Source organism: Orycteropus afer, unplaced genomic scaffold (genome assembly GCF_000298275.1).
Source record: "Orycteropus afer afer isolate SDZICR_OR568_19922 unplaced genomic scaffold, OryAfe1.0 scaffold00323, whole genome shotgun sequence".
NCBI classification, from domain to species: domain Eukaryota; kingdom Metazoa; phylum Chordata; class Mammalia; order Tubulidentata; family Orycteropodidae; genus Orycteropus; species Orycteropus afer.
The window spans coordinates 3,937,091-3,959,100 of NW_006921910.1; the positions used below are offsets into that span (position 1 = coordinate 3,937,091).

General features: G+C 42.3%; 2 protein-coding genes across 2 annotated transcripts in view; both read right to left on the reverse strand.

Annotated features, from left to right (window-relative positions):
• The window catches only part of LOC103206579 (store-operated calcium entry regulator STIMATE), a 144,213-nt gene extending 131,335 nt beyond the window's left edge, over positions 1–12,878 (reverse strand). The window contains exon 1 of the mRNA XM_007952077.2: positions 12,719–12,878. Coding sequence (XP_007950268.2) covers positions 12,719–12,878 — 160 coding nt within the window. The remainder of the gene's footprint in view (positions 1–12,718) is intronic.
• Positions 12,879–20,518: 7,640 nt separating this feature from the next.
• SFMBT1 (Scm like with four mbt domains 1) overlaps positions 20,519–22,010 on the reverse strand; it is a 69,303-nt gene continuing 67,811 nt past the window's right edge. The window contains 2 exon segments of the mRNA XM_007952078.2: positions 20,519–20,659; positions 21,463–21,591. Coding sequence (XP_007950269.2) covers positions 20,519–20,659; positions 21,463–21,591 — 270 coding nt within the window.

Sequence of the window (22,010 nt, forward strand, 5' to 3'; positions counted from 1 at the left end):
GCTTCCACAACCGCAGGGGGCCGAGAAGCTCAAGGCTGGCAGGCAGTACACTGGCTGTTGACTCCAACGAAGGACGAATCCAAGATTTCCAGGCCAAACGATGGGCTGCTCACTCACAGAAGGTTGTAGGCAACACATCAGGGTCCCAATCCACAGAAGAATGTCTCTCTTCCCAGGATGTCCCTGGATATCCTGGAAGCAGGCCATACCCCTAGGGAAACTCCCCTTGGGCAGACTGGCCACTCAGAACACAGTCATCCAATCCCATCATGGGAACAACCACACAGAACTGAGGTCCAGCCAAGTTGACACACAGCTCCAACCATCACACTCCCTGATCTCAAAACCTATTATACAGCCACAGTAGTCAAAACTGCCTGGTATTGGTACAACGACAGACACATAGACCAATGGAATAGGATTGAGAACACAGAAATAGATCCATCCACCTATGGTCAGCTCATCTTTGACAAAGGACTGAAATCCATTAATTGGGGAAGAGATTGTGTTTAACAAATAGTGCTAGCAAAACTGGATATCCATTTGCAGAAAAACGAAACAAGATCTGTACCTCACACCATATGCAAAAACTAACTCCAGATGGATCAAAGACTTAAATGTGAAACCTAAAACTATAAAGTTCTTCAAGGAAAAACTAGGGGCAAATTTAGGGGCCATAATATATGGCATAAATAGACTGTCAAGTATAACCCAAAATGCACAAACAGCAGAAAATAAACTAGATGAATGGGACCATATAAAAATTAAAAGTTTATGTGCTTCCAAAGATTTCTTCAAAAGAGTCAAAAGAGAACCTACAGATTAGGAAAAAATATTTGGCAACGACATATCTGACAAGGGACTTATCTCTAAAATTTATAGAAAACTCCAACACCTCAACAACAAAGACAAATAATTCTATTAAAAAATGGGCAGAAAACATGAATAGACACTCCACCAAAGAGGATATTTGGGTGGCCAAAAAACACATGAAGAAATGTTCACGATCATCAGCCATTAGAGACATGCATATCAAAACAACGAGACAGTCCCAGCATTAGTGGCAAAGTTCAACAAGACAGAAAATAACAAAGGCTGGCAAGGATGTGGAGAGACTGGGACCCTCATACATTGCCGGTGGGGCTGTCAAATGATACAACCACTGTGGAAAGCAGTATGGCAATTCCTTAAAAAGCTAGAATCAGAAATACCATTTGACTTTGCAATGCCATTACTAGGTATATATCCTAAAGAAGAGAGAACCAGGAAAAAAACAGATACATGCACACCCATGTTCATCGCAGCACTATTTACAATAGCCAAAAGACGGAAACAACCTATGTGTCCATCAAAAGAAGAATGGATAACCAAACTATGGTACCTACACATCACAGAATACTATGCAACCCTAAAGAGTAATGCAGAATCTGCAAAACACCATATAATGTGGATGAACTTGGAGGATATTATGCTGAGTGAAATAAGTCAATCACAGAAGGACAAATATTGTATTAGTTCACTACTGTAAAAAGTCAAGGAAAGGTTTATATATGGAAGGAAATTTCCCTTGTTTGTTACCAGGGGTGGGAGGGGAGGAGAAGGAACAGTTCTGATGTTACCAAACCACATGGCAGGCCCTTAATTCAAGTCCATTGAAAGTCCCAAGGTTGGCACAGCATGGCAGGCTGATGAACAACGACACAGCTACATGCAGGGTTTGAGTGTGCCATAAGCTAGTGACCGCTCCCCAAGTATTCTCCTTATATACAGGAAGTAGATCATATCCCTCTGTTAGATAGGCAGAGACAAGTATTGATTTGGATGAAGGGAAGGGCAATGTACCAAATGTGAGTGATTAATATGGTGGCACTGAGGAAGAGGAAGACATAGAGAAGTGCATGGGAGTTACAGACAACAAAGATGAACCCTTTTGTACATAAAGTACTGCACTGTCAGTGATGGCAAACACTGATCTACAGGTGGATAGATGAGTGGACAGGCTGAACAATTAGTTATGTCTATGCTGGGAAGAGTGTGCCCATGACCACGTACAGGGTTGGCAGACAATGTTTCTACAAGTATATTTGTATGTTCTGTAAGAATTCCCAGGTATACAGTAGAGCTGACAAGGGACAAGGTTGTAGTCACTTCTTGGCCACAGTCAGAGGGAGCAAGTAGTTGGACTTGTGGACTTGGGACCATGGTTGCAGAGGACATGAACTTCAATTGGCATAATACACAAAAACATTGTTCCACATCCTACTCTGGCAAGCAGCGACTGGGATCTTAAAAGCTTGCAAGCGGCCATCTAGATGCAATGATGGGTCATTCCTCGTCCAGAACAAAAAAGAATGAAGAAAACCAAAGATTCATGGAAACAATTAGTCTAAGGGGCTGGCACACCATATGATCCTCTGCCTATATGACTATGAGACCAGGAGAACTAGATGGTGCCCAGCTACCACTGTCAACCACCTGGAGGGGGATCTATGTAGGAGATCCTGGATAGAGAGGGAGAACAATCCAGAACAAAACTCAAAATCAAAAAAAAAAAAAAAAAAAAGGGACCAGGTTTGCTGGTCTGATAGAGCCTGGTGGAACCCCTGAGACTATGGCCTCTAGCTACCCTTCAGGTCTGGAATTGAACCCACTCTTGTGGTTTCTAGCCAAACAAAAGACAGGCAGACGAGTTGAACATTTACAACAGGTAGATACACTCCTTGGAAAGACTGATCGTGGGAGAATAGAAGGGCTGTGTATTCACAGGAATATAGCTTGGGGAGCAGGAGAGCATGGGAGGGAAGGTCATAAAGAAGAAGTAACTATGGGGAGGAAGTGGGAGGGAAGCTGTTACACTGTGGGAAATTGCAGTCAATGTCATAAGACAAAGTGTATGTGACCTGCTTTATGGAAAATGAATTTGCTCTGTAAACGTTCACCCAAATCACAACAAAAACTAAAAAAAAAGAAAAAACTCAAGATGGATAAAAGACCTAACTACAAAAACCTGAAACTGTAAAGTTCATCAAAGAAAAGCAGGGGCAAACTCAGAGGCCTAATACATGGCATACACACACTATTAAACATAACCAAAAATGCATAAAGCAGAAGATAAACTAGATGACTAGGACCTTCTAAAAATTAAATTCTTAATGCACATCAAAAGACTTCTCCAAAAGAGTCAAAAGAAAACCTATAGATTGGGAAAAAGTATTTGGCAATGACATATCTGACAAGGGACTTAGCTCTAAATTTTATAGAAAACTCCCAACATCTCAACATCAAAAATACAAATAACTCAATTAAAAATTGGGCAAATGACATAAACAGATGCTTCACCAAAGAAGAGACTGAGGCAAGCAACAAACACATGAAGAAATGCTCATGATCACTGGCCAGTGTTGTTGTTGTTATGTGCCATCGAGTCAGACCTGACTCACAGCAACCCCTACTCACTGGCCATTAGAAGATGCAAATCAAAACAATAATGAGACATCATCTCACCTCAGCACAAATAGTAAAATTCAACAAACAGAAAACAACACATGCTGGCAAGGGTGTGGAGAGATTGGAACTCTCAAACACTGATGGTGGGACTGTAAAATGATACAACTGTGGAAAATGGTCTGATGCTTCCTTAAAAAGTTGGAAACAGAAATACCATTTGATCTAGTAGTCCCACTACTAGGTATATATCCTAAAGTGAGAACTGAGACATGCACATCCATGTTCACTGTAGCACTGTTCACAACAGTAAAGGGATGGAAACAACCTAAGTGTCTATCAACAGATGAGTGGATAACCAAACTATGGCACTGTTTCAGTTACCTAGTGCCACTCTGACAGGAATATACCACAAATGGGGTGGCCTTACCAAACAGGAGTTTATTGTCTTATAGTTTAGAGGCTTTAAGTTTGAGTTCAAAGTGCCAGGTTCTAGGGGCTGGGTAAAAGCCCCTCAACCTTAGGCTTCAGCTCTGCCTCCTGCTCCTGGCCCACTGGAGTTACAGGCTTTTCTTCACTCAGACAGCTGCTGGCTGCTAGGGCTGACAAGCCCAAGGTAGACAAGAAAAAAAGGCACAGTCCTGATGTTACCAAACCACACAGCAGGCCATTAATTCAAGTCCATTGAAAGTCCCAAGGTCAGCAGAGGATGGCAGGCTGCTGAACAACAACACAGTTACATGCAGGGTTCAAGCATGCCATAAGCTAGAGAACAGTCCCCAAGTCTTCTCCTTAAATACAGGAAGCAGACCGTATCCCTAAGGCAGCTACTCAGCTGCTCACAGTAGATTCCACCATGGAGCTGATTACCAGTCTCATCATGGGGAATACTACATCCAGCTGCCCAGCTACTCAACCAGGCCCAGCCAAGTTGACACACAAACTGAACTACCATAGGTACATACACACAATGGAGTACTATGCCATATTAAAGAATAACAAAGACTACAGAACATCTCATAACGTGGATGAACTTACAGGATATTATGTTGAGTGAAATAAGTCAATCACAGAAGGACAAATATTGTATAAGTCTACTATTATAAAAAGTCAAGGAACGGTTTCCACACAGAAGGAAACTTCTTTGGTAGTTTCAAGGAATGTGAGAGGAGGGGAGGGACACTGCTAGCTAAGTAAGAGATACATACTGACTTTGGTGAAGGAAAAGGCAATATACCAAAAGCTGGTAACCAGCATAGTATCACTAAGGAAAAAGAAGACACTGCGAGGTGCACAAAGATGTATAGATAACAAAGGTAAACACTATCACATACACAATTACTGCATTATCAGTAATAACAAACACTAATCTATGGGTGGGTACAGAGTAATCAGGCAAGATGATCAGGTATAGGAAGGAGAATGGGAATATACTCATGACCATGTAGAGGTTTGGCAGACAAAATTTCTATATATGTACTTGCATGTGCTATAAAGATGTCCATATATATTAAAAGAGAAAATGGGGACAAAATTACAGTAACTTCTTAGCCATAACCAAACACCTTGAGAGAATGAATCACTGGGCCTGCAAGTTTGGGACTATGGTCATGGGGGACATCAAACTTAATTGGCACAACATAATACACAAAAACATTGTTCTACATCCTACTTTGGTGAGTAGCAACTGGGACCTTAAAAGCTTACAAGTGGCCATCTAAAATGCAGCTATTGATCTTTCCTTGTCTGGAGCAAGGAAGAAAGAAGAAAATCAAAAATGCATGGAAACAATTAGTCCAAGGGACTAGTGGACCAGGGAAACCTTAGCCTACACGACTCCTGAGACCAGAAGAACAAGGCGGTACTCAGCTACCACGGTCAACCACTTGGAAAGGGATCTAAACTGGAGATCTTGCATAGAGTGGGAGATAAATGTGGAAGAAAACTCAAAATCCTAAGACACCAGGTTTACTGGTCTGACAGAGACTGGTGAAACCTCTGAGACTATGGCCCCTAGTCAACCTTTAGGCTTAGAATTGAACTCACTCCCATGGCTTATCCTTCAGCCAAACAACATACAGGCTTACAAAGTGAACAATTACACCAGGTAGGTGCACTCCTTAGAACAACTAACCATGGGAGATCAGAAGGGCAGCATTTGCACAGGGAGAAAGCTCAGAAGGTAGGCACACATGGAAAAAGGTAACCACAGGGAGGAAGTGAGAACTGTTACATTATGGGGATTGCAATTAATGTCATGAAACAAAATGTTTATCAACTGTTGAATGGAAGATGAAATTGCTCTGTAAACTTCCACCCAAATCACAATAAAAAGTTAAAAATAAATAAATAAACTGGAAATAGAAAGAAAAAGAAGAATGTTAGGCAGCAGGAAAACTAGATTCAAAGAAATGGAACAACCAGAACAGAAATAATGACAAAGTTCACAAATTGTGAAAAATGTAACAACTGTCACTGAGCAATTTGTGTAGAAATTACTGAATAGGAACTTAAATTGCTGTGCAAACCTTCAATGAAAACACAGTATTATTAAACAAACAGAAACCTCACTATCATTTAGCAAAAAAAAAAAAAAAAAAAGGTGTGTCTTTATGTGTAGAGTGAGATTCTTATAGAGTAAAAGTGACTTCAGAACATAACTAAATGTAATGTGGTCACCTTGATAAGATCTTTTTTTTTTAAAATCCAGCTGTAAAAGACTTGAAACATTTTGGCAAATATTAATATGGACTAGAAATTAAGTGAAGTAATACAGATTTATTATTACTTCTCTTAGGTGTGACAATGAACTGTGGTTATGCAGAAGACCATCTTTATTATTAGGAGTTAAATGGGAAGTGTAGGGGTAAAGTGTGATGACAGCTGCAACTTACCTTTAAGTGGCTCAGCAAAATTTTTAAATATGCATGCAAAAAGGGCAAGGAGGCCACATGTTCTGACTTCCTCTAACCTTACAAGAGGAAGACAGGATTACCAGCAGTAACCCAAGGCCTATTCCTACAAGGCCAGACATGCTGCCTCCTTCCAGCCCTTTCACCAACCGTTCCTCCCAAAGCACCCACCACCTCTCTCCAGGGTTCGATAATTCACTGCAGTGGCCACACAGAACTCACAGATTACGGGGTTTATTAGGGAAGCACCAGGCTACAACCCAAGTTCAGGAAGAATGCTCAGTCTCTCTACCAGCCCACCGTCCCTCGGTCTCTCACAGTCTCTTTGCCAGCAGTGCTGGTCCCTCGGTGTGTCACTCAGCGATGCGTGTCTCTTGCGTCTCTTTCCCAGCAGCATGTGTCTCTTTTAGGGGTGCGTGTCTCTTTCGGCAGCACGTCTTCCTCAACCAACAGTCAGAGAGAGTTCTGCCTCCAGGAGGCCTCCTTTTGAGCCCGGCAGGGTGGTCAAACTAGCCAATTATAGCATCAGAACTCTATGCACCTGAGAGAGAGTGGGCACCACCCAGAACATTGTTTTGTGCTACTCCCAACAGAAATACTCCAGGTGGACACCTTCAGCAATCAGGAGCTCCTCAGTTGCTCATAGCAAATGCCACCTTGGAGTTTACAAAGACTTATGGGTAGAAAAGCCACACAAAGTAATTTACTACACTGCAATGCGAAATAAAGGAAATGTCACAAAATATGAACAATTACTGAATCTAGATGGAGAGTAGACAGGTGCTCACTGGATTATTTTTAATCTTTTGTTATACTGACATTTTTTTCAAGATAAAATCTAGGATGGGGTAGGGAGAAGGGATCTTAGGAAAGGGTGTCCCAAAACCAGTATATCTGTGCAGAACTCACAGGGAGGCCAGATTACCAGGAGAGAAAACATAAGTAACTATTACTTGAGATCAAGATTTCAAAGTTGGGTACACCGGTCTGCAGTTTTACTATGGGCCTCAGGAAAGAAAGCTATCACTTCTCAATGCCCACGGTGTTTTCCTAATATACTGATACCTTCTCCCAGCTGGCTAGTCCCCATATCTGTAGCATGAAAATTGGCAGGCAGATTTACCCATGCTCTCAAAATGCTTGTTTGTTAAAGACTCCTTCTCTCAACACTTCAGCCCAGAACCCTGACTGTGCATGATGAAGGCGGCTTGAGTTTGCTTTGCGTGCACATGTCCAGAGAATTAACACCTGCAAATGCCAACACACAAATGGCTGTGAGTGACCTCCAGCTGACAGCTGGGCACTGGGCTTGCAGCTTGGGGACTGTCCTGCAGTGAAACAGTTTGCTGGGCTCCAGAGCCACTCATTTCTGCTCTGCTGCGATTCTAGTCTGAGTGACTTCATGGAGTCACAGACTTTGTATAAAGCCACAAAAACATAAGAAATCACTTGGCAGGTAGATCATGACAAGGCCCACCTATTTAAGGCATTTCTGTCCACTCAGAAATCTAGTGGCTTTTAGTGACACCCCAAAAAACCCAGCATGAGAAGTACATTTATAAATGTGCCTCTGAGTTTGTTCTGCTTTCCTTATATACAGAGGGTCTCTTCTGGTTACCTAGTGCTGCTCTGACAAGAATATACCACAAATGGGATGGCTTAAACAAACAGGAGTTTATTCTCTTACAGTTCAGATGCTGTAAGTCCAAGTTCAAAGTGCCAGGCTCTAGGGGCAAGGTGAAAGCCCCTCAACCTTGGGGTCCAGCTCTGCCTCCGGCTCCCGGCCCACTGGCCCTAGAGGCGTTTCCTCACTCAGACAGCTGCTGGCTGCTGAGGCTGACAAACCCAAGGCTGACAAATTTAAAAAAAAAAAAAAAAGGCACAGTCCTGATGTTACCAAACCACACAGCAGGCCATTAATTAAGTCCATTTAAGTCCCAAGGTCGGCAGAGCATGGCAGGCTGCTGAGTAACGACACAGCTACATGCAGGGTCCAAGCGTGCCATAAGCCAACCACCATTTCCAAAGCTGCTTCTTATACACGGGAAGCAGACCACATTTCCAAAGCAGCTACTCAGCTGCTTGTGGTAGATCCCACCATGGAGTTGACTGCCAGTCTCATGATGGGGAATACTACATTCAGCTGCCCAGCCATTCAATCAGGCCCAGCCAAGTTGACACACAAACTGAACTACCACAGGGTCCTTAGCTGTGGCTTCTGGAAAGCCCATCAACTTAACAAAGTGATGCTGACACTGGGACATGCCTGTGGAGGATGGCTGTAATAGCCTGTGTTGTTGTTGTTACATGCCGTCAAGTCATCTCCAACTCATAGCAACCTTACAAACAATAGAATGAACACTGCCCAGTCCTGTGCCAGCCTCACAATCCCTACTATACTTGAGCCTATCGTTGCCGCCACTGTATCAATCAATCCCGTTGAGGGCCTTCCCCACTTTGGTTGACCCTCCACTTTACCAAGCATGACATCCTTCTCCAGAGAATAGTCCCTTATGACAACAGGACTGAAGTAGGTGAGACGAAGTCTGGCCATTCTCACTTCCAAGGAGCATTCCAGCTGCACTTCTTCCAGGACAGATTTGTTAGTTCTTTTCGCAGTCCACAGTACTTTCAGCACTCTTTGTCAGTACCACAACTCAAAAGCATCAACTTTTCTTTGGTCTACCTTGTTCACTGTCCAGCTGTCACATGCATAGGAGTCAACTGAAAATACCATAGCTTGGGTTAAGTGCATTTTAGCCATCAAGGAAATATCTTTGCTTTTCAGCCCTTGAAAGAGGTCTTTTGCAACAGATTTGCCCAACGCAGTATGTCTTTTGATGCCTTCACTGCTGCTTCCATTGGCACTGACTGTACAACCAAGTAATATGAAGTCTTTGACAACTTCAATCTTTTCTCCATTTATCATGGAATAGCCTGTATGTTTATGTAATTTGAAGAACTGGCCACATGTAACTCCTAGCACAAAAACTCTCAACTGCCTAGATTGAGACAGCCAGTAAACCCCACACAATGAGACAAGTCTATCAAAGCACTAGTGCTTTCGAGAATCAAGATGCTCCCCCTTAATCTATATTAAGAAGTCTGTCTCCTGGGCAAAAAAAAAAAAAAAAAAAACAAACTCAGGAAAAAACACAACAATGTGGTAAGTAGAGAAAAGGTGATTTTTCTGGGAGGAAAAGTGAACAAAAAGACAGTGGTCCGAGGATTCACCCAAATTAGGGATGTGAAGTGATGAAATTACCTCAGTCCAGCCCAGAAACGGGTCCATCTATAGAACAGAGCTGGTCGAACAGGAAAGATTAGTATCTGCCATTGTTGTTGTTGTTGTTGTTATTTGCCATCGAGTCAGCCCCGACTCAGAGTGACCCCTCCTTGGGTTTCCGAGGCAGTATCACTACGGAAGTAGAAATACCCAACCTTCCTTCCGAGGAGTGGCTGGTGGGTTTGAACCGCCAGCCTTCAGGTTAGCAGTCAAGTGCCTTAGGCACTATGCTACCAGAGCATTAGCACTGAGGAAGTATCAGAGAAGAAAGGCACTGAGCTATCACCTGAGGGACAAAAGCACTGGGAGAGAAATAGTGTGACCTCAGAGAGGACAGGGACTGTAAGTGTTAACTTCTCAGGAGAGACTTCTCGGTATTTAAAATATACTTGAAGAAGATAATGATGGAATTGTTGAAGACTGCCCTCTAGGACTGCAAGGTGGGCACGCTTGTCCTGGGACCCCGGTGCTCTCACCATGATTTCCGTCCCCGAAGCTCCTCAGAGTAAGTCTGAGACTGTGATGATTAACACTCAGGACAAAGTCAAATGCCTCACAGACGTACTTCCTTGAAACCATCTCCACCCTCTTTCCTTAATCCCAGCAAAAAACAGTAACAACATCAACAAAAAACCAACGCCACTGAATCAATTCTGACTTATGCCAATGCCATGTGTTATACCATAGAACTGCTCCATAAGGGTTTCTTGGTTATAATCTTTATGGAAGCTGATCACCAGGCCTTTCTCTCACTGTACCGCCTGGGTGAGTTTGAACTGCCAAACTTTTGGTTAGTAGATGAACAGAATCCATTCATATCACTCAGGGACCCTTTCCTCAGCAAAGCTGATACCAAAATGAAAAGGTGCCCCATAAGGACTTCTTTTCCCAGCAGTTCAAAAGAAAAAAGCCTCACAGTTCTATTTCAACAGATCCAAGGAGTTTAAAACACAAAATCAGGTTCCAGTCAGTAGAAGTCTCCTTGACCAGCTCTGAGTCCTGTCCGTCCGTGTCCCGTCTCGGGCACCCCCCCCCCCGCCCCCGTCTATGCTGTCAGTTTCTATGTGGGGGAAGGCTCTAATCTTATCTCCATTTCTGTGTCCAGGGCAGACCAGCTCTAGACTTTCCATAACTCCTACCCCACAGCATTTCAAGACCTACTGCCCATTTCCATAAGTTCCTCCCATGTCAAGCCAAGTCTTACACTGAGCAACAGTTCAGCTTCCAGTCCAGTCTATGCCTACAGAAAGTGCCAACTACAAGTGGATTTGTTTATGAGTGCATGACAATAAACAGAAGGGAGCACATCCCTGAAGATTCACAGGGCCAGGAGTGCCACGCTTAACACATTCAACACGGCACACTCCTCAGCCATAGTAACTCTGCCCTGTTGTAATCACATTTCCCTCTCTGTATCACAGCTGTCAAACCCTAGGGATAAGTCAGGCCATCAGCATCAATCAAACCCATGAAAACAGCCAGACTCAAACTAAGAAATGTCAAGATTAAAGAATAAAATAAAAATGAAGCGTGCAGTTCCTTTAGAGAGAAAAGAAGGCCAGCTAGAGGCGAGAGAGGTAGGAGGGCAGTGAAGACCCACTTCACTAAGTCATCACAGATTATCATTGTGGGAACAAGTGGGTATTTGTTTAGCAGGGAAAATAGCTAGGCAAGTAGGGACTGAAAAAGGAAAGAAAAAGTGACAAATATACACAAAGTACTTGTAAGACCTATCAAGACCAGGCAACTACAAGAAAGGAGTGTCCAAGATCATAGATTCTTTAGCGCTACCTAATGCCTTGGAGAATTCATCCACAGCAACTTCACATTACAAGCAAGCAAAGCTGCAACTCCAGCAACCGGACCCTACAAGACATATGCACACAGCCGCAGGATCCCTCCTCAGTACTGAGCAGCATACTTTCTGCAGGGTCTCCACAGTCTGCCCACTGTGAACACAGTGGGGAAGTTTTGAGAGCAAGTCATTTTTGGAATTGCTCTGTGCAGAGCAAAACGCAATTATACTCATAGGCCTGGCCTACAAGACAACTGAAGCTTCTTGCCTCTAATAAGGGAAGGACCTGCAATAAGAAAACACCACCATCCTCCAGCTGGTGGTACAAATGACAACAGTGTAGAACTTCTAGTTTTTCAGAAGGGCCATCTTTCTCTATCACGGAACTCTATCACAGCAAGGGCCCTGGTGATTAAGCCTGGGGATTCTAGGACCTCCCCAAGCCTTCTGAGCCTCCTTTTCTATTAAGATACTAGTCTGCTCAAGTCTCAAAGAAAAGAAAGAAGCTTGAAATCTAAACAATCAAGGTGGGTTGGGAAAAGGAACAGCCAGTGGAAGCTGTTAGGAAACTTAATTAGGAAAGCTTGGAACAGAGATGGAACAGGTGGATCTGTGCTGGGACAAAGAGGAGAGAAAAGGAGGTATGGAGAAGTAAGCGGTTTGCCCTGACCAAAGGGGAAAATAAAGCCAAGGGAAAAGGTTCACCCTGGGAAGGGGACGCTGGGAAACGAAACGCATGGATCTAACAATCCAGGTATTGCAAAGGGATGCAAGGTGGGGGGATTTAAATGGTAACGGGAGATGGGAAATTCTTCAGGAGTAAAGGAGCTGAAAAGAGCTCAGCATCAGACTAGGGATTTAGGATTGTGGGCTCAAAGAGCGGGGAGCAGGCTAAGAAGAGCCCTGAGATGGCGCAGAGGGGGATGCCACCTACGGGGGGTCGTGGCCTTAAGACTGGGAAGTGGAGCAACCTTAATTCACGACGACAAGGTGGGAGGAGGGCGAGTGTTTTGGGGGCACCTCAGAAGAGAGATAATTGCGGGTGTGCAGGGGAAGGGCAGAGGTGACCCTGGCTAGAGGCTGCAGCGATAAAGCGAGGAACTGAGGACTCTGGCTAGTCTGGGAATGCCCAGCCTGAGGTTACCGGGGAAGAAGGCACCTCCGCCAAAGGGCCCCGATCCCCAGGCCTAAACTCTCCATGCTGGAGGGGGTGCCCGAAGCGGGGATGGGCCCGTGGCTCCTCGCGCAAGGCCTGAGGAGGGGCGGGGGTCCCGGACTCACGCATCAATGTGCTGAAGGCCACGACGCCGAGCAGCCCCTGCAGGAAGATGCCGAAACTGTGCATGAGCGCGCCGCTCTCACAGCGGCCCGCCCCGGACGCGACCGTGGAGGGCGGCCCGCCTGGCAGCCCGCGACTCGCATTCCCGGCAAGGCCCTGCATGGTAGGCCCGGCCGGAAGGGCGCGGAATGCCGCGGCCCGCCCAGCCTCGCTGCCTGCCGGGGCAGCGCAGCGGACCTCGGAGCCAGGAGCCAAGAGCCCGGAGCCCGAGCCCGAGCCCGGTGCCGGTACCTCCGCCCGGCCGCCGACTTGGCGCCGCGCGTAACCCGACGTCCGAGATCAAGGGCGCCTGATTGGTTTAGCCCGACGCGGGGGCGAACCCCTGCGCTCCCTAAGAGGCGGGGCTCCGACCCGGACGAAGGGGCGGGGCCTCGGTACCCGCCCACAGGTAGTACAGACCAGGTGAGTGGGTACACTGGACACTGTAATGGAGCCCGGGAACGTCGAGCTCCTGGTCGGGAGAGCAAGAGCAGGGGCAGTCTGGTTATATTCCCTCCCAGATAAATCCCTCATACTTTGGAGAACTTAAATTGAAAAATAATTCTGGATCTGACTTCCGACTAAAAACACTTCCGACTCGGTGGTTCTGGCGTGAGGCCCAATAGTCTGCAGTTTTAGTAAACTGCCTGAGTTATTCTGAAAAGTAGTTAAGGAAAATAATCCAAGACTGCACACAGGCGTCTTCCTTCCAACCCAGATCTTTAGCGTCCTTCTGCTTTCCTTTCCGGTAGTACCCAATATCCTGGGTAAAGTTTCATTAAAGCCCTGAGTCAGCTTTTTTTCCCCTCCTATACTTAAACGGTCACTCTACTCACCCATTCATTGAAAATATACACGTTCTTTACTGAAAACATATATAGTCACATTTTCCCACCATATCCACTGAGGGAGTACAATTACACAAAAAAACAACAAATTTCTAAAAAAAAAAAAAAAAAAGCCAAATGGTTATTTGCCAGAATCTCCATCATTTCTCTCCACACACATCTTTATTCCCATCTAAACCTTTCTCTGATTTCTCAGAAACTGCTCTCTTCCTCTACCTATCTAGGGCCTCTAGATCCTAGTTTCTCGTCTCCAGATCTCTCGTTGGCCCTCCAGAGCCCTTGACCTTCCTGCTGTATCCACTTAGTGTTGGTGTACACAAGGTATTATCCCAGTAGATATACTGGGCTACATCTGTTGTACAATACCATCTTTAGGGAGATTCCCTAAAAGATAGTCACCAAGAAATTCCAGTTATCCCCAAGCTTTCTTTTTTAAGAGGAATGTTAACCTGATTATACAGAGGACAGATATGCCATTCGCTCCCTATAGCCTATTCTCCCAACTTAAGTGCACTTTCCCATCTCTGTGCCTTAATGTGACATTCTAGCTGCACAGAATACTGTTCCCTTTCCTCCTCCATGAAATGATACTCATGCTTCCAGGCCAGTCTGATCTCCTTGCCCCATTCTGTGTTCCCACACCTTGTATGTACTGCCCCACTATCTTTTCATACTGCTAAGTTAGGTGGCTGTACACATGGCTCTCTCCCACAGCCGAGTGTGAGCCTTCTGAGGGCAGGAACTGCTTTTTATTCACAACATAGTGCCTGGCACCAAGAACATGCAACAAAGTGCTTTTTAAGGTAAACTGAATTTTAATTTATAAAATTTAAAACTCTCCACAAGTATTGGTCATGGGCAAATACTGTAAGTCAAGTTAATTAATGTGTAAGGAAAAACCTGCATTACGGTCTTTAAGTCTATGAAGGGATCTTATGCGGATGATCAATAGCAATAGTCCACATTCAGTGGGAACCAAAAAAGAGGATGTATGGTTAAAACAGAAGGAACTGTGGTTGGGCATAGACTATATAAATTGCTTGAACATACAGTAAAGAGAAACTGCACATAAAGCTAGAAAACAAAAGTAAATTTTTGACAAAGCACTGCTCTGCACAGTCAGATCCTTAAGGCCCGTCGCTGCTGTACCATGGAAAATGTAGAACAAGATACAGTCTTCAGACATCAGTGGCAGAATCCCAAAGCAAGAAGCAAGGTTGCTGCTAGGACATTTGGTTCTTCCTACCCTTCCTAAATAAGAATTAAAAAATACCTAAGCCCAGAAGGGAAAGGATCAGACAGCAGGAGATGGGGAAGGATTCTGGAAAGGTTCATTTTATTAAAGAAAGAAGGAACTCTTTCCTCCCTGCAGAGATGATTCCCTAGGCCCCAATGGAAAGATTTTTTTGAAGGATTTATTTCGACCAAGATGCTTTCCTTGCTGTCAAATCTGCACAAAGGAAGTTGAACATAGCTTAAGATGTGTTTTAATTTTCTCACAACCACTTACAGCCATAATATACAAGTTTGTATACAATCTTATTTACTAAAGACAAAAACCAACCAAATATTCATCCAAGAGCTTTTTCTTTCTTCTTGTTGTTTTTAATCCTTTGAAGGTATACCATCATACTTGATGGAAGTCATTTTAATAGATATTCTTGTGCATATTTCATCTTAAGTGTATTTTATCTTCAATGCATAACTTTTGAAATTAAGGGGAAAAAACAGCAAGGAGGAAGGATACAATGCATATGCATTTCATTGTGTTTCAAACAAGCAATTAAAAAAAAAAAAAGCAAATACATTAAACAAAGTGCATCAGTTCCAATTAGTCAGTATTAGAAAGAGGCCTAAGGAATGTGCTGGAACCAGCCAGGAGTCCCTCCCTGGCATGCCTCTGATTGTCTTTAGAGATATTCAACCAAAAAAAAAAAAAAAAAGAGAGAGAGAGAAGGGAAGGAGGAAAATGAGCACTTAAAAGCTCAAGAGAAACACTTAAGCTATCTTCCTCAGAGCTTTCCTGCAAACGGAGCTAAGGAACTGCCCAGCTTTAACTTTGTCTTAACTTCATAACCTCTCTCAATCATCTCCTTTGTGACTTACTTGCCCCAAAAGCCTACCCTCATCCTTTCAACACTATTTACCCATCTCCATTCACTAAGCTAGGCATGTAGTTAGGCTGAATTAACCACGTAGAAGCCTGAGGTTTCCACACATCCTGAGAAGGGGGCATCCCCATCAGCAAAGGTGGCACCATTTCACTCGTCAGCATCATCCTTTGCCTCCAGAATTAGCTGGAGATCCTTACCTCCTCCCAGGGTCAGCACTTTTACTGTTGGCGTTGAAACTTGTCCAGCAAGGCTGCAGCTTACTTCCCTTTTAAAAACAGTCCTTTGTGATGGAACATAGCACCAGTAGATACCCAACTGGCTTGTTAAGCCAGAAAAGGCATAAAGGGAGTGAGTTTTAGGCCAACTTCTCCAAGGTCTCCAATCCCCGCTCATAGTTTTACAGCTTCAACTTCTGAAACACTGCAACCTAGAAAATCCATCTCCAGTGCATTCACCCCTAAGACTGCCCTCAGAAACAAGGCTATTTGTGTGGTCTGGAACAAGTACTGAGGGAAAACCTCCAAGTCATCTTAGAACTAGATCCCTTTGGACTGGGCTTTGAGTTTAGAACTCTTCTACCAAAATGACATGTCTATAGGTGGTTTATTTGGGTAAATTCAAATTTCCAAAATATGTACATTCTTACATAAGGGATGGGAGATAACAAAATTCATTAGTAAAATGTTTTAAAGTGAATAAAAGAATTATAATTGCATGAAAGTGGCTCATTTCTTTTTGGTTCTACCAGAGGCCTCCATCTTACAGAATTTCTGAGCCAGCACCATGACCATGACAGTTAGGGTTACCTTCAGTGGACCCAGGACCAAAGAAATTCAAATTTTAAAAGGGTCCTGATCCCCACCAAGATTTAGGCTTTCATTTCTGTTAGTGATGCCTTCTCCTTCAGCTTTTAAGGCCAACAAACATCCCACCAATAACAAAGAACACTTTTGAACTTCTACATACTCACACAAGCAATATCCCAATACCACAGTTCAAACCCAAGATGGGTTTCCACTGTCAAGGCATACAGCTTTTGTGGAAAACAATTAAAACAGTAAATGGCATCTAAATATAAGTCTTTGGTGATAGGTGCTAAGTAAATATAAGTGCTGTGACAGCTGTGCTAATGAATGTCTCCATCTAGATATGTGTTACCTACTGTTAAGAATTCCCTGATGTTCTGTTGTGTCCCCTGGAAATACTTTTGGGCTTGAGAGAGGGCGATGGTTCTGAGTCCTCCCCAACCTAAGGTCTTCCTATAGCTTTTAAATTCTATTCAGGTATTATGTTACTACTGAATTAGTACTGCAGAGGAAGTAAAATGTAATCAAGTCCTCAGGAATCTATGGTGCAATGTTCTCTTATAGTAAGATTTATCTTACTTTCAAAGAAAGGCCAAGTTCTGAACTTTTTTTTTTAATGTCTGCCACTATTATAACTCAATAAGGATTTGCCAAGAAGCTCCTCTCTTCCAGAGGTTGCTAAGTACCCTTCCATAACCTCATGTATCTATAGATGCTGGGAGCCACCTACATTGCAAAAAAAAAGGCAGATAAGGTAAAAGCTCTAGGCTCCCACTAGTGCATTCCCTGCCTTAGCCACTTCAACTCTGCTTTAACTGAGAAGGGATGAAAGTGGTTTACAATGAAAAATACCATAATCCCCAGCAGCTCACATAATACAGTCAAAAAGTCATAGAACATTGGCATGTGCAGTCAAAGGTTTGCCTAACACACTGACACAGCAGCCAGCTTTTCAAGGGCCAAGATATAGTCTGTTAACCTGTTTCTTATTTGTTAATTCAGGAACAAAAATGGATTATGGGAAACTTTCCTTTCTGACCTCATGCAAACTATGGGGGCAACTGCAGGAGAAATCCAGATAAATGCAGTCCCCTTATAATGCACCTGTCATAAATTTAAGAGATGAGTCTTTGTAAAAAACAAAGTTCCTGTTCCTACATGCAACATATGAATGTTTTACCCCAACATAGTAGACTAGGAAAATCTATTTCAGAATCATAAGAATCAGATTGTCATTGCTGTCCAACACAGCCTCAGCAGCTTTGAGGCAAAGATAATCTAAACTTTACACTTAAAAAACGTCCTGTGTCAAATTCCCAAGCAATTATCCTCCCCTATGTAGTATTTGGGGGTAGGGGCTGGGAGGGAGATAATTTTTCTTCAATGCAGTTGCCTGATGAACTATCATTAGAAGAATGTAAGAAATATTAAGGGAGACCCATCCCACTTACATATCCAATCTAGAATCAGCCTTTCCCCTATAGGAGAAAGTTAAGCTTTAGTAACCACAGTATAGAAATCATAAATGAGTACTGAAAGCCTGTTGGGCCCAGACTCTACCCTGATCAGAATTTACTTAGGGCCACATGTTTCTGCTTTCAGGGGCTTTGTTCTGTCAGCTGTGAGTGGAGGTGGTTCTAAAGCCTGTAGTTTCTACAGAAGTTAAAAGAGGGGCAGAATAACAAATTCCCTGTTACTGAGTTGGGTAAATTCTCTCTTAGAGGAGAAGTATTTTATCTTCTTAAATAAAACAACAGTGTGAAGCCCTAAACATTAATTCCAGAATAATTTTTGGTTCCACTGATTTTCTTCAAGGGACCCTCTTTTCCAGTGTCTTAACTGCTGAACTTTCAGGAAATTTTATTAATATAACGACTACTTCCTACCCCCTGCCCCCAAAATGCCTTACCTGCTTAGTGCTAATTATTCCCACGCATTTTATATATGCGTCTATTCCATGAGCATGGAGTTAATCTAATTTTATAAATTGGATCTCTGGGTAAGTTCAAACATACTAACTTTTACTTATATGAAGATTCTTTCCAGATATGTCTGGTAGTAACCTAAGCAGAGAGTTGATGTTTTAATAATGATTTGGTTGAGGGGCTTGCATTAAGGTGGTTCATGAATTATCCAATGAAGGGAGAATCCATATTACAGACTTTTTGCAATGTCCTTATATAAATACAAAGGAGGAGGGAGAGAGGTGAAAGAAAAGGGAAAAAATCACAGTTTAAGTAAGTAATTGTACAGTGAAACTTGTGAGAGCTGGAACAGAAACTGCCTTGTTTTTCTGGCTCTAGCAAGTTTTCCATCTTACCACTTTCATCTCTCCTTTTAGTAGAAAATATTTGCATTTTTTTTCTCTGATAGGTTTCTGCCTTATATAGGTTTTGGTTTTCACAGGTTTTACTGTATTACCTTATATCTGTATAGCTGTTTAGAACTTACCCAGTTTGCAGTTTCAAACATTTTCAAATCTTGAAAAGAAATAATTAGATTATAATTTGCTGGTGAATGGGATAATCCAAAAAAAGCACTCAGCAAAGCAAACCATTTAAAGGAGGCAATCAAAGTACGTGTCCTTCCTCATTCCTTGTGGCTGGAACAGTACAACAAATGCTTTTATTCTGTAACAGCTGGTAGTGTAAATCATTAGTGAAAATTTGCCTGGAGTATCATGTCAAGTTTAGCTGTGTCATAAATAACACTTAAAAGAATCCTGAGTTATTGAATGAGAATCCTCAGACTGTAGATTACACTCAGTATAAAGGTTTAACTGAAGAAAAGCATAAACATGGCTAGGCAAAGAGGTTTCCAGAATTCTTAATGACTTTTCAACCTTTATCCAGCCACTGAGGACACTGCTACAGAAAACTCATGCTCTGCACCTCCCCCAAAGCACGTTTTCTCTGTTGTGCTCCTACACTATGTACCTGCAGACACTGAGAAAGACAGGGGAATGGGTTTTATTGTGGGTTCAGGAAACACTTACTAAAATTTCTACCCAAAATAAGGACTTTAGAAATGAAACAGAGTTTAGACAACCAACCATAGAGGAAAGTGAAGATAAAATAAAGGCCACCAAAGTCCCTGGAAGAACTAATGTGGAGAGAGCAATTCAACTAAAATATCAACAATCTTTGAGATGCTACTTAAAACAAGCAAACCAAACTGAGTCAAGATGGAAGAAAAAGAATAGTAGAGTTCTTGGATTAGGTCAATTAAGGAACCGGTGAAGTGCCCACATAAAGTTTTTAAGGAAAAAAAAAAAAAACCTGTTTTTCTCCCCACCAACTTCTGTCACAATTTTAGTGTTCATGTACCTTAAAAATGGCATCATACAAAAAAATCTCATACATGGCTGTAAGTTCAATTATCAACAGAGGTAGTAAACAAAGGAACTCCCAGGAATTGATTTTAAAATGGATCAAAGTGTGACTGTACATTCAAAACCCTTGAGCCACATAATCATCCCCACATGAACTGTTTTAATTTAAAAAAGCTTAAAAACACAATGACAATGCAGCACTGATGTGCATTAAGCACAGTCCCAAATCAGTGCTGTCCTTAAAGCTAAGTCCTCTCTTTCCAAGATAGAAAGCAGAGAACAAAGTTCAATCTACAATGGGAAGGAACAGAATGAAAACAAAACAATCAAAAGGGTGCTTTCCAGCAGCCTAGAGTCTTCTTGTTTTCAGGTCTCATTACTGGAAATGCTTATTCTTCTTATATGAGTCTTTTTCCTCATAAACTTTTATTTTCAAAACTGCAATCTGCTGAATGAGAGATACCCACATCTCCACTGCCAGGAGAGCCACTTCTGTGCACAGTTTTTGCTTCCTCAATATGGGTCCTCCTTCCCTGAAAGTGCAAAGAGAATAAATGACACCTGCAGGGCCCAGAGCCCCAGGACTATTTCAGCTCCCCTTCTAGAGTGGGATGAAGGATTTGCTGCATTTGTGCTTCAAAGATCCAGTTCCCTTTGGTTGTCCTCAGTTGGCAAACTGCTCATAAAAAGCAAACTTGATCCTCTCTATATGATGGCAAAGTTTGATGGCTGGGCCCAATTTTAAGTCCATGCACTCTTGAACAGTGGGAAGGGTAAGGAGCAATAGGGCTTGCCCATCAATTTCCTGTCAAGGCATAAAATACAGATTATCTATGATGTTGCAAATGAATGACAGCTCAATCATGACAAGCCCTGTTCACTTTGGTTTTGTCAGAATCTGAGTCCCTGTGCTCTGCTTTCATTACTTTTTCCCTTTAAACAAGTACCACACATTTCTTTTTAAAGGCCTCTATTTGTCCTCTGTAATAGAGAATCTTCAGAATTAATAAAGTTTTACCAGGGTAAGAATCTATTCTACAGGACTTATTTTTTCTTTGTAAAAGTTAATAGACTAACTAGAGCTCTATAACTGGCAGCTAACTGTGCCAAAACAAACATCTTGTAAAGGGCTCTTTCTAAATCCAAGAGAAAATATTAACTATAAACATCAATGTTTTCCTACTCTATAATATTCATTAAAGTCTCATGATAAGCTCTTCAAAGATGTTCAATTTCAAACCTCAATTAACAAAATAAAATTATTTCAGTATTTCAGTGCACAAGACTCTCTTTTTTCCTTCTTCAAACAACATTATTTTGGAATAGATGAGGACAATAAGCATAGTGTGTTTGATTTTCAGCAATTTCAATATTTGGGGGATGGAATCCAATTCTTACAAAAAATAGGAATGCAATGATAATCCGCTTCAAATATGGAGTCAGTCAGATAAATAATTGTTTATTATCTTTCCACTCCTGAAAAGGGAACTGATTTTTTTTTTCCTTTTGAAATGTTTTACCTAAAACTTATAAATAATTAACTACTGTTACACCCACAGTCCTTGCTAAAGAGACATATTATTAAAAAGTACAGATGGCTGTCATTACCTGGTCTAAGAATATTCTTGCTAGTGGAGCACAGTCAGTGGATCTGATGAACCGCACAACATCCGCCACACTCCACTTCAGGGGGTTACTGTCCAGGTGAAGCCTTTCAGCAACTTCAATTTTTATTTCCTTCATTCCCCACAACAAAATCAAATGGTATAAAAAGCTGTTTTAGTCTAAAAACATCTCTCTGTAAATTTGTAATTCTTCAAGTTACTATTTAAAATGGTTTTAGGACATGATTTCTCCTAGCAAGGATGAAAAAGGCCCGACACATTAAGTGCTGGAAATTTTGGTCTTTTATAATGGAAAATAACATTATCTCAAAGTTTCAGCACAAATAATTTAGACGACTTAAAAGAGAAAAAGTAGATTTTAATCTCTCATTTGTTCCTTGGTCTATTCAAACTCTTTGATAGGGTGCTGAAGTGAACAGGATGGCATTTTCCATGATAGAAGGCTTAACTATAAACTGTTAGGAGAAATCATTTATTGCTTCTGTTCGTGCAATCTTTTCAAAAAGAAAACCATTTATAAAACCTAACTTA